The sequence below is a fragment of the Emys orbicularis genome, chromosome 3 (genome assembly GCF_028017835.1).
Source record: "Emys orbicularis isolate rEmyOrb1 chromosome 3, rEmyOrb1.hap1, whole genome shotgun sequence".
NCBI lineage: Eukaryota > Metazoa > Chordata > Testudines > Emydidae > Emys > Emys orbicularis.
In genome coordinates, this window is record NC_088685.1 from 168,829,655 (window position 1) to 168,845,973 (window position 16,319).

The following is a 16,319-nucleotide window of genomic DNA, read 5'->3' on the forward strand; positions in this document are numbered from 1 at the left end:
CTATATTTGGAATGGAGTTCATGTCAATAAATGGTGAAATTTAAAAACAATTAATGGTTTTTAAAAAGATTTGCTCTGTGAAGCAGTGTGCTTCTGACATGACAGTCAAATGCAGGACCTTTCCTGAGTCACCAGAAATGTAAGGTGCAAGTTCAGCCTCTGAGAAAATTTCCCTATGAGTCATTTCCAAGCCAGTTGGCTGGCGGGGGAGAGAAAAAAACACTTGTGAATCTGAAATGTGTTTGGAATGGTCTTTCTAATCTTTTTGGCTTTATAAAGTCTCATTATAAACATTATAATATCATTATCTCAGAAGCAAGTGTTCCAGGTCATTAGCAAAGCACTTTAAGTGAGGATTCCATTTCCTTGGTGATGCCAAAGGTCAGCACCTTTTGTTTATAAAATAGAATTGATCGCAAGGGCAATTTTTCAACTGGTTAAGATGGGCTCTTAGGATAAAAATAGGTCTTTGCATAGTTATTTCTGACATGCTTTAATAATTGTGTAATTTAACGCTAAGGAAGTTTTTTTTTTTAGCATTAGACTTCATCATTGCCTATGGTAATCAACATTCAAAACCATTTACATAATGACAATATTGCATATTACTTCATATTGCTTGACTTACAAGGCTCAGAACATCAAAGAATTTGTCACGTTCCACCAGACGCAGTGTATTTTTGTGTTAGTTTTTGCTTGAAAAGCAAAATTGCATCTTTTTTGAGAGGGGATGGGGGGCATAAAAATAATAACTGTGTGTTGGCAGTACAGATAGGTGAATAATTTATCATCATATCCCACTGGTCACATACCATTGAAGATTAACACTATGCTGGTGGTATAAAGCATTTTACCACCAACTCTCATGGTTTCTAACTGAGAGTATAATAAGCCAATTTACAGAGAACTACAGACTGTGATAACTTCATCAGAGGAAAGCAGATAAGCAGTGAACCCTTTGCTAAACCTAAATACTAATCTGCATTTGGTTAAACAAGTGCTTTTACAGAGACAGCTGGAGTTTATTCAGTTTCTTCCTTTATTTCTAGAGCCTGAGGGCATGTTCCCTCCAGAGGTTGTCATCATCAACAGTACAGCTGTACGTGTCATCTGGACATCGCCTTCAAACCCAAATGGTGTTGTCACAGAGTATTCTATCTATGTAAATAATAAGCAGTACAAGACTGGAATGAACGAACCTGGGTCCTTTCTTTTAGGAGACTTGTCTCCATTCACTATATACAATATACAGGTCAGAACAATTTTGTTTTGCAGGCTGTGGAACTTGTATTAATTTTACATAAAATATGTGTAGTTCAGGGCAGAATTGTGAATATAGGGACACACACGTCTGTATGGATACAGGGCTGGAAGTGACCTCTCTCTCTCTCTACATTTCTATGAGTCAATGATAGAGAGATGAATACATGCCATGAATGTTTGTATCTTTATATAAAAAATACTAATACACAAATAATATATATATTATTTATTACTATTATATAATTTAGAGACAGTATAGATTGGTTCATATATGTATTTGTAGACATATATTTTTACACACACACATTTATTTTCAGCATAATTTTGGGTCCATATACAGTTTTCATATTTCCTCTTTTCACCCTCAGAACTCCATTTGATTTCACCTAAATTCCATATGCTATGACATTAGCAAAGCCCCAGTATATATATATATTACAAGGAGGAAAAGAGTCTACTCCTACTCATTAAAAGAAAATTGCAATTGTTTTAGAAACATCAGGCATGCATAATATATCAGCACAGAGAAATAATGATATTGCATTTGTCATCCTTTTATCATCTTTTTCCCCCTCCTCTTTCTGTGGAGGAAGCAGCACTGAGCCATGAAATCATAATGGTACTTTCTTATGCTGTTGAGAGCGACATCTTTTTCTTTCTGTCTGTCTCTGACTCCCTCTCTTCAGATATCTATCAAAAGTCAAAATGCTGTAGGCATTTCCTAGAATATAAGTTCAAGGAAAAACAAATATTTATCTGTTTAGTGAATTGTATTGATACACTTTAGGAAGTGCAGTTTGCTGGCTCCTAATTGTAACTATTCCAGACTTAGGTTGCGTTATGTATGGAAAGGTCTTAGTAGTAGTCATGTATACTCTGTTCTAAAATTTGCATCCAGTTACTACATGCCATAAATAAACGTCACAGGCAGGCACTCCATAACAGATTTCTATGTTCCAGCCCCTCTGTAACAGCAAACCTCCATCCATGAATACACATATGACTTTCCCAATGCTTCTTGGAAGCACATTTGTCAATGGTAATGCAAATTCAGAGTACTGCCACACTTATGGACTCTTAGTATTAATATACCATAGCCACCTTCTGTTGCTTGCAATATTAATTGTTTTCCTCTGTAGCACTTCAGCTTTCCCAATCTTTGTATTGGGCCAACGTTCAGAACAATCTACTAGGTAAAATCAGACTATTCAGCTGGGATCTTTTTTTGATGTATCATTTCCCCCTCCCCACCATGCACCTTGGAAACAACATCTGGATGTGTGTCTGTCTGACTGCTTATCTTCATGTAGGAGCTCTTGTTTGTTTCTGCTGCTGTGTATTGCATGACCTCTCTGTTGCTAATGTAGGGGTGACATTACCATTCTTCACTTGTCATCTTTTTTCTATCTATTTAGATTAATCTCAGGAATTGAAGGAGTAGGTGGTTATTTTCTTGTGAGATTTTTAATAGCAAAATATATTATTTGTATAGGATTTTTCATCTTCAAAGTACAGTACAAACATAAAATAAACATCCTTGTGAGGTAAAATTGCCCACGTTTTACAGAGAAGAACCTGATAGACACTGGAAGGTGAAGTGACTTGTTTTAGGCCAGGCAAGAGATGAGAGTCAAAATGAGAATTTAGAAGTTTTTGATCTCCTAGTCCATACTGTTTCTCAACATTATGTGCCAGAGTCTACTGTTACGAACATCAATACAAACCTGCAGTAACTGTATTGACTCCTGTGTAACTGAGAGCAGAAGTTAGCACCAGATATATAAATATAGTCATACCCAGGACAATAAAAGAGCACAATATCTGAGCACTTATCTTAAAATTATATTTTCCTGGTTATGTAGAATTCAGTGATCGGGAGGAAAAACTACTTTAAGGGGGGCAGGAAGGCTAAACAAGTAACAGTGTTAGTTAACTTCTGCAACTGGATTTTTACAAGTATCATTCTTTTGCACCAAGGTTGAAGTCTGCACAGCGTACGCTTGTGTGAAAAGCAATAAAACCCAAATTACAACTGTGGAAGATGAGCCAAATGAGCTGTCAGCACCCATAATACACGTTCTCAGTCCAAGGTACTGTACTGTATTTGTTTTTCTTAAGTCACAACTACTTGTAGCCACAGTGAAAAATATAATTTGAGGATATGTTCCTTCATTTCAGAATAAGGAGCATTAGAAAAATTAAAATATAGTTATAAGATCTTCCTAATTTCTTTGCTAGTGGTGGTCATTTTTGCTATTAGAGTTATGGCCAGCTGAGCTACTAAAAAAAAAACCTCTCATGTTTAGCTGGCTGCATGTACCTGGTTATTGGTCATCAATTTGTGATATTACTGAATAAGAGGCAATATAAATGTAAGGCAGCTAAATGAAGGTATGTGGGAGAATGAAAATCATCAAACTTACTGTTCGGTAAGGGGAGGGGAATGAATGTGGAAAAGAACCATTTGACACTGATAATGGAAGCTAAGGTAACTGTGAGAGAAACAGTCACACATAATGACAATAAGAATTAATAAACCATCTTAAAAGGTGTGTGTGTGTGTGTGTCTGTGCCTCCTGTCTGTTTGCAATCTGCATCTCCTCTCCCTCTCTCCCCCACTCATGGACAAACTTCTCAACAGTAATAATAGTGCCGGGCTGGCAGACTCGTGACATACATGGTAATTTTTTCTTTAAAAGAACCATGGTGGGAACTAACATTTTCCAAAGGAGAGGCTATAACTAATGGACATACAGTGCCAAAACATTTATCAAAATTACACCAACCATAAAACAGCCTCCTGCATGTATGTTATTGTTGGTGTGATTTTATTACACTTCTGGGCATGGAGGGCCTGTTATCTATGTTTCTTTTACAGAAACAACAACATTATCTTTTAAATAACTAAAATCTAATATCTAAGCCTTCAGAAATGGTCAGCGGAATGGATTTGCTCTCCCAATATTTAAAAGGAATTTCTGTTTGCTGTTTATCATTTCTACATTTTCCTTGAATTCTATATTTGTCTCTGAATAAGGTAATCATTGGGTGAAATTAAGCTTGCTATTTTTCTGTCACACATACAGATACAGTCAAAGCTGGTTTGATGATAAGAACTCAATTCAGGATCTCATCTTTTGCCCTTGGCTTTAACTTTATGTATGCCTTTGTCTGTATTGTCTGTACTGCAAACACTTATGTGTGTTTCTGCTATTATTTACAAACTAAATATGTCATAACACATGAGTGCAAAAAGATCAGAAATACCTTCCAATTTTATAATCTGTTCAGCCAGAAACAGACTGTTTCTACATTGCCTTTCCCTACATGTCATATTATCATCAGCTGTTCTTATATCCCAAAAGAATACTAACTACTGATCGATTGCCCGGACATGTCTGGCCGTGGCCTACATGTGCCCCGGGTAGTTCATTTATTTGCCACGGTGGATTTGCTAGAGTGGAATTTAATCAATAGCTAATTCATTAATTCTGGTCCTCGAGTATGTAGGGACTGTGCAGTATAAAAATGGCTGGCTGGCTTCAGCTTTGATTGAAATATGACAAACACAGCAGCTGACAGCTTCAGCAGGTGCTGGACTGAATATGAATTTTGCTTATTTATCCTCCATATCGGAATAAGCTTAGGGGGAAAATTCCAGTTTGTATAAACAAAAGGACATTTTAATATGTATCTGCCAACAGACAAAAAAAGGGCATTTCTAGAGTATAGGCTCATGAGAAGGATGAGATATAGCACAGATCATGCAGTTTATTGTCTTTAATTGGAACCCTGGCAGTTTCTCCACTTCTGAATCAGTTTCGGGGGCTGTATTATTGATGAGAAAGCTGTAGGATAATGTCTTTGTAGCATTCACAAATAATTGTTTTCAAATTTGCCTCCAGGTGTTGTATGACATAAATTATAATTTCACCCACCAACTTTTTAGAAGTCTTTCTGATAGCAGCTCTATCCAGGCTGTTCTAATGAAGGTTATACCACCATCACCATTATGAATACCTTCTTTCCCCACCACCCCCAACAGTAACTCAGCTTCAGGCTGAAACTTGGTACAAAATGTTACAGTCCAACATTTATTCATTTTTTTAATGCCAGTCTTGAAACACAAAACAGTATGGAACCCATTCGTGAACTCCTTGTTCAGTTTTTTCTCAGTTCTTATTCAGTCATAATTCCCATTGCAATCAAGGGTGCAGTTTGCCTGAGTAAGGAGTTCAGGATTAATCCCTATGTGAGAGCATTTAATTTCAGTACTAGAAGCATGCAGCTCTTCTCTCACCATGCCATGCACTTTCCAGCTGACTACTGGTTTGGGTAGTGGACTAATCACTTTCTCTGTTTTGAAAATCAGTTTTCATTTTTTAAAAAACAGATTTCTTTCTTTCTTTCTTTCTTTCTTTCTTTCTTTCTTTCTTTCTTTCTTTCTTTCTTTCTTTCTTGTGTTTCAAAGGTGATAAACTCAGCCTTCCAGAAAAGTACGTAATGGCTGTGTTGCTTAATAACAACTCTGACCACTCCAGACAAGTAAGGGACAGTGCAGATGAACCCTATTGGGGGTTCCATCCTGTTCTGAACTAAGAGGTTGGTGGCTGTGATAAGGAGCCTGAGGGCTAGGGGCTACACTACAGAGAAATCCTCAGAGCTGTCTGAAAGAAATGAAAAGCCCCTTAGGTGCTTTTGGGGGAAGCAGAACTTACACGTGCACATGTGGATTATAGAGCTACTGCATCAACCCAGACCATGACAAATGAGTAGGAATTATACTGAGGATCTGTGATCTTCAAGCTAAAAATTCTCTAATAATAAATACTTAGCTGTATAGCACTTATAACCTGTAGCTCTTCCCAGTCCCAGCAAGTCTGTGTCTTTGGTTATTGTGTGTCGTACTGTGTCCCTAAATATCTAAGTCCTGTTGTCCTTGATACAAAAGACTCCCTCTGCTATGAAGAAGTGGTGGTAGGGAGACAATAATTCAATATATGTGATCCCTAATTAGAAATTTATTTGCCCCAATGATCATTACTGGTAACAGTGTTCCCATCTTTTACCATTTTATTGTGAATCTCATCATTTTTGGTATTTTTCTTAAGCCCCCCACTCCCAAAGTCAGTTGCTTGTGTGAGAATCTAAGATTTTTTTTTAAGTAAATGTCTAGCCCTCATCCTTGAGGAGAAAAGCTTAAAATATGAACCCTAAAGACTCTAACATCAGAACCCCCAAATTACTTGTTTTTAAATCTCATAATGTTTAAGACAAACTTATGATTTTGGGCATGGGTGGGGCTGGCTTATGATTTTTGGATCCTTGGGGTTGTTGATACTATAATAATCAAACTCCTAATAACTAGAGCTGATCAAAATTCAGATATTTCAAAATTTTGTTTTATTCTCTATCGGGACAAAAAGTTGAAATACTGTATTGAAATATTTGTAGAATGGAAAATTCTGAAAATGTTTGATTCAGAAATGTCTGATTAAACATTTCTGATTAAAATGAAATATTTCAACATTCCTGAATCGAAATGTTTCATTTTGGTTTGTTGAACTAATCAAAACATGTTGTCGAGGTCAGTTTGAAATTAATATGTCCTCCTGAGGTGCTTCAGTGCCTCCTGGGAGTTGTAGTTCTGGTGTCTCATGTCAAGATTCTCTTCTATTGGTCAGGCTCCCCAGCTGGACTATATCTCCCATAAAGCATGGGTCCCTGGTTCGATCCTTAGTGTGTTAGCAAAGATGACAGCTGTCATATAAGTGGGGGCTGAACTCTGCTGGACCTCAGCTGCTTGGGATGAGTTTCCTCTGTCCAGAGGAAATGTGTAAACCACAGAGATTGGCATCCCCGTCTGTGCCAATCCAGAGGATGTGATTCTATTACAGCTCCCAACTACAGAGTCTGGCTCTTTAGCTCAAGCAGTGGACACTCAAGAATCTATAGCTGTGGAGGCCCCCTGTTCAGTCTCTAGTGTGTTGGCCAAGGTGACATTTGTTACACAAACACAAAGCTTATGTGCAGCGTAAGTCCTATGCAGACCCTGCTGAATATAAATCTATCTTAAGTAGTGCATAGTCCTTGTCCTGGTCCTCTGGACAGGGGTACATTTCACCTGAAAAGGACACACTGAAGGGCGTGAGCATGGCTAAAACAAATGTATTAAAGAATTTGGGCAAGTATTTGCAGAGTTATTTTAAATAATATTCACTTAGCTCTAGTTGTATCTGTGTAAATAGAATAATAATAACGTGCTTCCTTTTTACACAGTAGCATACATTGAGCCCTATATAAGAGGTAAAATGCTCAAACCATTGTACGAGGTTTTAGACATGTGATTCCGATTGACTTTAGTGAGAAATGTGACTTGCAAACCTGTAAAATCCTGCACAATGCTTTGAAAATTTACCCCAAGGGTCTGAGTGAAATTCTCGAACACAAAATCATTCAGCAGTATGGCTAGAAATGTTGGCTTTGCCATGGTACTGCAGTGTGCAAAGACTGGAAGAGAGTCACAATGGTATGAATAAAGATTGAAGTACTAGCCTTTCTTTCTTTTCTTTTCTTCTCCCCTCTTCAGCTTTCTCTGTATATTTTCCTGCTTTTGTGGGTTTAAAGCAGACCCTGGAATGTTACTTGAGTGTAGGGAGGTTTTTTTTTGATAGTTGAATATGCAGTGAATACAAAATAGCCATCTACAGAATGTGGAATTAATTCAGTGAGTCAGATGAAGACCTCAGAATAATAATGGTGACTCTACAAGTCACCTATGAAGTTATTCCTTCATAGGTGACATTAATTCTCTCTCTGCAGATGCATATTGCTATGTGTGTTCCTCTGTTTATACCTCAAGGAAGTGAAATAATAGTGCACTGTTATTTTTATTCTGTTAAGATGTCAAAGTTTATCTCAGCTGCTGTTGTTTGAGTGTAACTGTCTTGGTTTAAATTAATGCTAATTTATGATGTCACTGGCATTCTGACAGTGGCTGTGTAATTGGGCTATGGAGATTTTAAAAAAATGTATTGTGGGAATAGTAAGTACTAGACAATTTTATATACAGATAGGAGGACTAGTATGTAGCAGTAATCCTGCACTTCAATCTATTACCTAAGTGAGAATGTCACCTGATGTACAGTGAGAGAAACACAAAACAGCCTAAATACATGTAAAGTGGTGATCATAATTGTGCTAGAATATGAAACTTTAAATTAATAACATTTTCATTCTAAATATCCATGTGAAAAATGTTTTAATACGAAATATTTTAGGGGAGAGGGTGTTCTTATGCCTTTTAGTGACAATTTTGAGATCTTTCCTTTGAAAAAATAAAATGCTGTTTTTAGTAATGCTGGGTCTGATCCTGGAGACAATACTCATGGCTTTTAATGGTGACCAGTGTTCTACAGACTAGACTGATTTTTTTCCTTTAGTCCTCCTATCTGTATATAAAATTCACTCTCTTCTAAACTGGATAGTCTGGTGCTAAATATTGAAACCAAGGACTGGATTGTGCCTTGTAGGCACTATGTTGGATATAGTGCAGAATCACACCTTTCACATGGGAGATCCAGGAGCCTTGAATCCTTCATACTATACACACTCTTTTTTCACTTCTAGCTTTATTTCTGAATGAAAGAAGTTCAAACTTAGAGGAATATTGCTTACTGAGCCACATTCTAAGTCTGAAGTTTTTAAAATTCATCATGTTGAGTTATGTGACCACCAAAAAGATAAAACCAAACAATTTTGCTAACGCAGAAAAAAGATACATATTTTTTGATTCTTATCTAACTCAAAGGGCACATTGTTTTTGGTCTTCTTTAATTCTCCAATGAGGAGGGAACAATTAGAAGACATTTCAGACCAAAAGGAATTATTTTGTGAAAGTTATTAACAAATGAAAAGATTGGTTTACAATGGAATGTCTATCTCAACTTTGGCAATGGTGCTACTACCCAATGCTACAGTACATCCTAGAGTCATAGAAGCCTGAGATAGGAAGTATCTACTGTATTAGGTCTTCTAATCCATTCCCCTGCCAGGGTCTGACTTATTCTATATTAAACTGGACAAAATGCTAGAAAATGTTCTGTAAGGAAAAATCTTATGTTAGCAGATACCTAGACTGGATGATCTAATTGGTCTTTTATATCTCAAAGTTTTTAGGTGCTTTGTCCAGTCCAGACAAGGAGTTCATTTTCCCAAATATTATCAAATTTTGCTAGTTTGCTACTTTTTTGGGTATTAAAGATTTTGTTAATTTGACAATTTAGAAGGGGATTTTTGACACTTTTAATAATTCCACCCATATGACCAATATAAAAAGAATAACTGCTGGAGACTTCTAAATTAATGTGAATGTCAGCAGAAGCGCAACTAAAAATAGGAATATTAAATTAATTGTTGTACCAGACATTAATTATTCTATTTACTGTAGATCTCTTCAAATTGACTGGGCATCACCAGGACAACCAAATGGCATTATTCTTGGATATGATCTCTTACGTAAAGCCTGGCGGAGGTGTACTGCAGCCCAGCAGCTACCAATGAACCAAAGCAATAGACCATGCCTATCACTGGAATGTAAGATACATGAAAACATCTGTGGAGACCTGTGCTATCATCCAGAGTCTAAGGTACTTGCAAATTGCATATATTTAACTTAACAGTCAAATGCAAGATCATATATCTAGAACCAAAGAATGCTGACTGGACCCTGGAAAGCAGTGACACTGAAAAGTCTTTAGGGGTCATAGTGGACAAACAACTTAACATAAGCTCCCAGTGCAATGCTGTGGCAAAAAGGCTAATGTGATTCTTGGAAGTGTGAAAAGGGGAATAGTGAGTAGAAATAAGGAGGAGATTTTTACCTCTGCGTACAATATTGTTGAGAATGATACATACTGTATCCAGTTCTGGTGCCCACATTTAAGTACCTTTACAGGGAAAAAGTATGAGGTACTAAAGGGCTCTTTAACCTATGGAGAAAGGCATAACAAGAACTAACGCCTGGAAATGAAGTTAAGCCAGACAAATTCAAATTATTAATGAGGCACAATTTTTGACAATAAGTGATTAACCATTGGAACAAACTACCAAGGAGAGTGGTGGATTCTCCACTTCTCGATGTCTTCAGATCAAGGCTAGATGCCCTTCTGGAAGAGATGTTTTAATCAAACATAAGTTCTTGGGCTTTACAGGCATAAGTTCTATGGGTGAAGTTCTATGGCCTTTGTTGAAAGAGGTCACACTAGATCACCTAATGGTCCCTTATAGCCTTAAAAACTATGGCTATATGAACCGTTTTCTCTGAAAAAAATTTCCAGGAAAAGTATAAACTCCCTCTACTACAATTTATCCTAATCAGAAGAAATCCTGTAATTAACTAGTTAGTGTATGTGTACCACTGGCTTGAGTGGATACAATCAGAACTGCTCAGAGGTGTGTTAAATTCCTTATACTGCTAACGGAGATATTTCATTAGCTCAGGTAGTAAGGAGCTGTGCTTTTTGAAGTATATGAGGATCTAAGTCCTTTCAGCATTGTCACTATAAAGTTCTAAGTAGTCATAGTGTGAAGCATAGAGACCATAGTGAAGTTTCTAGGTTTGCAATTACACTGTAGTACACATGTCTATTTGGAAAAAAAAAAACTATGGGGAAAGTCATGAAGTGAAGCCTAAAGCTTTGTGGTGTACATTTAACTCTTATCATTCATCATAATTTTCATGACAAATATTAGTTTATTGGGATGATTAGGTGCCTTTCAAATTCTTCCTTGATTGAATGACTTGATTCTGCTTTACAGCAAATCTATTTAGATTCAGATACAAGTGGGTGGTTGTTTACATGACAATAATGAGCAATGGAACTATCATGATTCATCAGGAATATTTTTAAATTATGGTCATTTGCAGATTAATCAGTTGCTGTTCAGGAGTTGGATCAATAGTGCAGCCAGACAGTAGGAGTCTGTAAATGGTTTTTATTGACAAATGAGGTAGAAAACTCTTAGTTTGAGGGTAAGATTTAATGTAATGAAATAATGTCGCTATTTGTCAACAGCATCATCCTGCGTGCAGTGTCTAAAGCTAACTGTGTATTCACAAGATTCACTGTCAGAGGAGACAGTAATTAAGAAAGTGAGTTATTTGAGGGATTCAGATCAAAATATAAATTATTCCAGCTGACATAGGTTTAGCTTTGGGTTGCATTCAATAGAGTGCCATGCACCTAGCGTTTGTGAAACCTTACTGCTGACTTATGAGCATGATTTTGTTCTGGAATGTAAATGAATGTATGGGTTTTTTTGTTTGTTAATTTTGAGAAACAAATGTAAACATTTAATAAAATGTAGCATGTGGATTATTTTTAATACTTCTAGGGATGATGTAAAGAAAAAAAATATGTATCTACCCCTTACCTATGCTACTTACACTGAATTATTAATACTGACTTTAAAAGATATTTTTTCTTAATTATTGCGGTTTACTTTGTTTTTCTTCACTCAGTTTTCACAGTGACTCTTAGGATGGAAAATTTCAGTCTCATATAGAGAGAGATACAAGGTGGGTGAGATACTATCTTTTATTGGACCAACTTCTGTTGGTGAAAGAGACAAGCTTTCAAGCTTACACAGAGCTCTTCTTCAGGTCTGGGAAAGGTATTCAGAGTGCTGCAACTAAATACAAGGTGGAACAGATTGTTTAGCATATGTAGTTAGTACATTCCTAGGTGAAGTGGCCCGATAACACTTCTCCAGTCATAGGATAACAAGGAGGGGCAAGGGGTAGTGGGTTTGTAACCAGATATAAATTGTTGTAACCAGATATAAATCTGGTGTCTTTATTAAGACCATGATTTTTAGTGTCTAACAAAGTTATGAGTTTAAGCTCCCAGGCTCATCTTTTGAAGGTGTTGTGCAGGTTTCCTTTAAGGACAAGGACTGAGAGGTCAGATAAGCAGTGATGGTTTTTTGAAAAGTGTTTGCCCATGAGTGATATGGTGTTTTTGTCTTTTATCATTTTTCTGTGTGAATTAATTGGAGTGTAATGATTATTTGGCTTCACCCACATAGTTGCTATTGGGGCATTTAGTGTACTGGATGAGGTATAGGATATGTTGTGATAGACCCAAAGAAGAGCTCTGAGTAGCTCTCTTTCACCAACAGAAGTTGGCCCAATAAAATATATTATCTCACCCATCTTGTTTCTCTAAGATCCTGGGATCAACATGGCTACAACACTTCAAACAGTCTTTTATAAATACTTGCATTTTCTATGTTTAAAATACAGCTTTGTTAGTTTTATTTTTCTGCTATGGTGTTCATCACTGTACTAACTGAGCATCTCACAAACACTAATACATTTAGCCTCATATCTGCCTTCTGAGGTAGTTATCCTCATATGACAGACAGGACACTTCATGTTTGTAAGCACTACTGTTATTTACTGAGTCCACTCCACCAGAGGTTGTATTACTTATTGTTTGCACTTTGGTAGTGCTCAAGACTCCTAGAAGACCCTTCTTCTTCTTCTTCTTCTTCAGGATTTGGTCCTATTGAGCTAGGTGCAGTACAAGCATTGGTAAGCATTTATTACTATTAGTGTGGGATTAGGGCCCTGGGAGTAATTTAAAATAGACGGTGACAGAGTGCTAGCAGCCTAGAGCTGACCCAGCGTTCTGGTCACTAAGGTACTAACTATTCCTACCCCCTGGAGTGGATTTAAGGTTGGGGAGGATGCGTGCTTAATGGCTTAATTAGGCAGGAAGCTGATAAGCTAATAGGTATGTTCACACTGGGATAAAAGATCGACAGCATGGCTGCAGCTGGCCCCTGGCAAGATGACTTGGGCTCGAGGATTTGGGGCTGCAGGGCTATAAAATTGCAGTGTAGGCATTGGGGCTCGGGCTGGAGCCCTGACTCTGAAACCATGAGGGCGTGGATCTGAGAGCCCAGGCTCCAACCCAAGCCCCAGTGCCTACACTGCAATTTTTAGCTTTGGCTCTGAGACTCTCTGCCATGGGTGTTGGGGGTTTTTTGGTTTTTTTTTCTAATCGCAGTGTAGACATACCCAATGACAGCAATCAGCCCGTCAGCTGGGAACAGTTAAAGGAGAGGGAAGAAAGTGCAAGGGAGGAAGGCTGGAAGGGGGCCATAGGAGACAGGATATCGAGAAGAGGAGATCTTTCCCTCTCCCTCCCCAGAGAGTGAGCAAAGGGGGAAGTTTATTTCTAATTGTATGTCCCTGCCTGAGGTTGTACTGGTGAACTGGTGGAGAGGACCCCATAAATAACACAGTGGTGCTTACAAATGTGGAAGTGCCCAGGTGATTTCAGGTGGTCCAAAGGGCAAAGACTGCCATGTCACATAGACCTATATAAAATATCAACTCATTCATGCAGGTGACTTTATGAAAATATTGTCCCCTTATCTTCTCTACTGTGGATACTCATCACAAATCAGTGCTTGGCCTGCTGTAATACACATTGCCAACAGTCCCTAAGGGCCTGTGGGAATCACTGTGGGACACTCTATCGCCACTTTATACGTTTGAATATAGCTGGGTGAAATTTTTCAGCTGAAACTTTTTTTTGAGAAAAAAGTGCAGGTTCAGGTTGATAAAACTTTAATTGATTCATGTTGTTTCAGCAAATTATTTTGGTTTAAAAAAAAAAAAATCCAAACCAAACAACCCCTAAAAAAAAATTTCTGAAAAAGTCAAAACATTTCATTTTGACATTTTCTAAATTAAATGTTTTGATTTTTCCTGTTGTTTAGAAATATCCTTTCTTTTTTTTTTTTTAAGTTTTAAAATGCCTGAAATCAAAATCAAATGTTTAATTTCAGGTTGAATTAAATGTTTTGTTTGTCCTGAAACCTGAAATGAATTTTTTTTCCCAACTTTTCAATTTGCCAAAAATTCTGGAAATTTTTGATTTTGGGTTGATTGAAAACAATTTTTCCCCACAATTTTTTTACAACTGTCAGCAAACCAAAAATCCATGATTAGCACAGCTCTAATTTGAATGTCTGACTAGGGGCATGTCCTGCCCATTCTGCTTCTGAAATGCAAATAACACTCCCAACGTACTGATGGTGTTCTGTTGCCTTCCTCTGAGCCAGGCATCCACATAAAATTTTGCCATTGACGAGAGAGCAGGACTGTGTGTGAATGATTTGGGGGGACAATATCCACACGGGCCTGTTGGGGCACAGCTAAGTCTGAAAGGGCTCTGATTAAATGGGTAATGAGACTTTGAAGAAGACCTGTGGATTTTCAAATGCAGTTGTCATGATTGCTGTGCTGCTGAGTTCTTCCTATGGCGCCCCCAGAGGCTACCCTGCTGAACCACATTTGATTCGTTCTTTTTCCTCTCACTCTCCTTCAAGTTTCAGAGTTGCAGCCGTGTTAGTCTGTATTCGCAAAAAGAACAGGAGTACTTGTGGCACCTTAGAGACTAACAAATTTATTTGAGCATAAGCTCAAATTTGTTAGTCTTTAAGGTGCCACAAGTACTCCTCTCCTTCAAGTGAAACCTGGTAACTTCATACCCTCCCTCCTAAGCCAAAATCAGCTTTTCCCAACTCCTCTTGCTCCCTTTTGCATAAAGCTCAACTACTTCAGCCATTGAACATGCCTCTTGAGCCACATCTGCTTGCTCAACAGCAAGCATCTAACTTTGGTCACAGAAACCCCATGCTGAGCTGCAGTCTTCTCTTTCCTTCTCTTTCCACTCCCTTTCATATGGGCTTTAACCAGTGGTAATTGGGGCAAACACTGGCAAAGTCATCTTTGAAATATGGCATGGAATCTCCCTCAAGCAAGCTGGCATTTCACTCGTTTTATTAATTGTATATTTTATGCAAGAGACAATGGGCCTGATTTTCCTCTCACACCAGTTTTATCCTGGTGTAATTCCATTGACTTAAATGGGGTTATACTTGATTTGTACAGGTATTAAGTGAGAGGACAATCAGTCCATTTGTATGTAATTAAATTGGGGATCCAGTGTTATGTATTAACATTTTTCCTTATCTGTTGATCAAAGGGTGACATTTTGCAATATCAGTTTGGTTGTTATGGAACACTGGAACAAAGGGACTGTATTCTTTGTTCCTTATATACAAAATAAGAGTGTTAAAACACAATTCCACCCCCAACAAAGAAACCCACACTTCAATAATAGGAATGCAGTGTGTCAAATAATCTTTTACTCTGTGTGAGTCACTGTTTAATTTTAAATCCATGCACATGCAAAGGACCATGAATGAGGTAGTTTAAAGCCTCATCCAAAGCCCATTGACGTCAATGGAAAGACTCCCATTGACTTCAATGTGCTTTGGATCAGGTCCTAAGTTTAATCCTATTTAATTTGTTCTGCACTTGTTGAATCTTTTAAACCTGTTTGAACTTATTCTACTAAAACTCCTTGGGATGGCATTTATTTCTTTCTTCATCAAAATACACTCTTTTGCCGTCATTGGACAGGTGTGTGATGCTTGAATGCCAAAAACCATAGGAAGACAAGCTTTACTGAAAAGCTGAGTGTCGAGTTCCTGGCTTACAATACATCTGTGGTTTGCTTGACAGGAGGGGCTTCATTTGTATAATCACATATGAAATATACACTATCTGACAATACCTCTTTTTCAGTCCCAGGATTGTTATGCTGGTGTTTTCAGTCTGCTGAAGTTCATAACACTCTCTTGCCTAGGTGTCGTTACTAATGTGTGTTGCCCACACAATCCTGTTCACACTTGAAATCTTTAAAAGGACATTAGCCAATTGAACAAACATCCTCTGGAGTTTTGAGGGAGATATTCAAATTAGTGGTGGAGTGTGTTACAACTCCACCCAGCAGCTAAGATACCTGAAGTGCTGAAGGCACTTCTCCATTGCCTGTGTAGCTATACCACCTGAACTGTCCTGCTGTTGCTATGTGCATCCTGAATTTAACAAAGCAAGCAATGAGAGATTGTCACAATGAAAAAAAATTAATTAAAATAGTGGTGTAAAGGGAAATAATTTCATTAAGCAATGG

The 16,319-nt window shown here is 37.6% G+C and overlaps 1 protein-coding gene across 1 annotated transcript in view; it reads left to right on the forward strand.

The window, feature by feature from the left end:
* USH2A (usherin) overlaps nucleotides 1-16,319 on the forward strand; it is a 578,278-nt gene that overhangs the window by 423,793 nt on the left and 138,166 nt on the right. Inside the window, exons 45-47 of the mRNA XM_065401740.1 lie at nucleotides 1,050-1,252; nucleotides 3,241-3,353; nucleotides 9,713-9,911. Of these exons, the coding sequence (XP_065257812.1) occupies nucleotides 1,050-1,252; nucleotides 3,241-3,353; nucleotides 9,713-9,911 (515 nt within the window). The remainder of the gene's footprint in view (nucleotides 1-1,049; nucleotides 1,253-3,240; nucleotides 3,354-9,712; nucleotides 9,912-16,319) is intronic.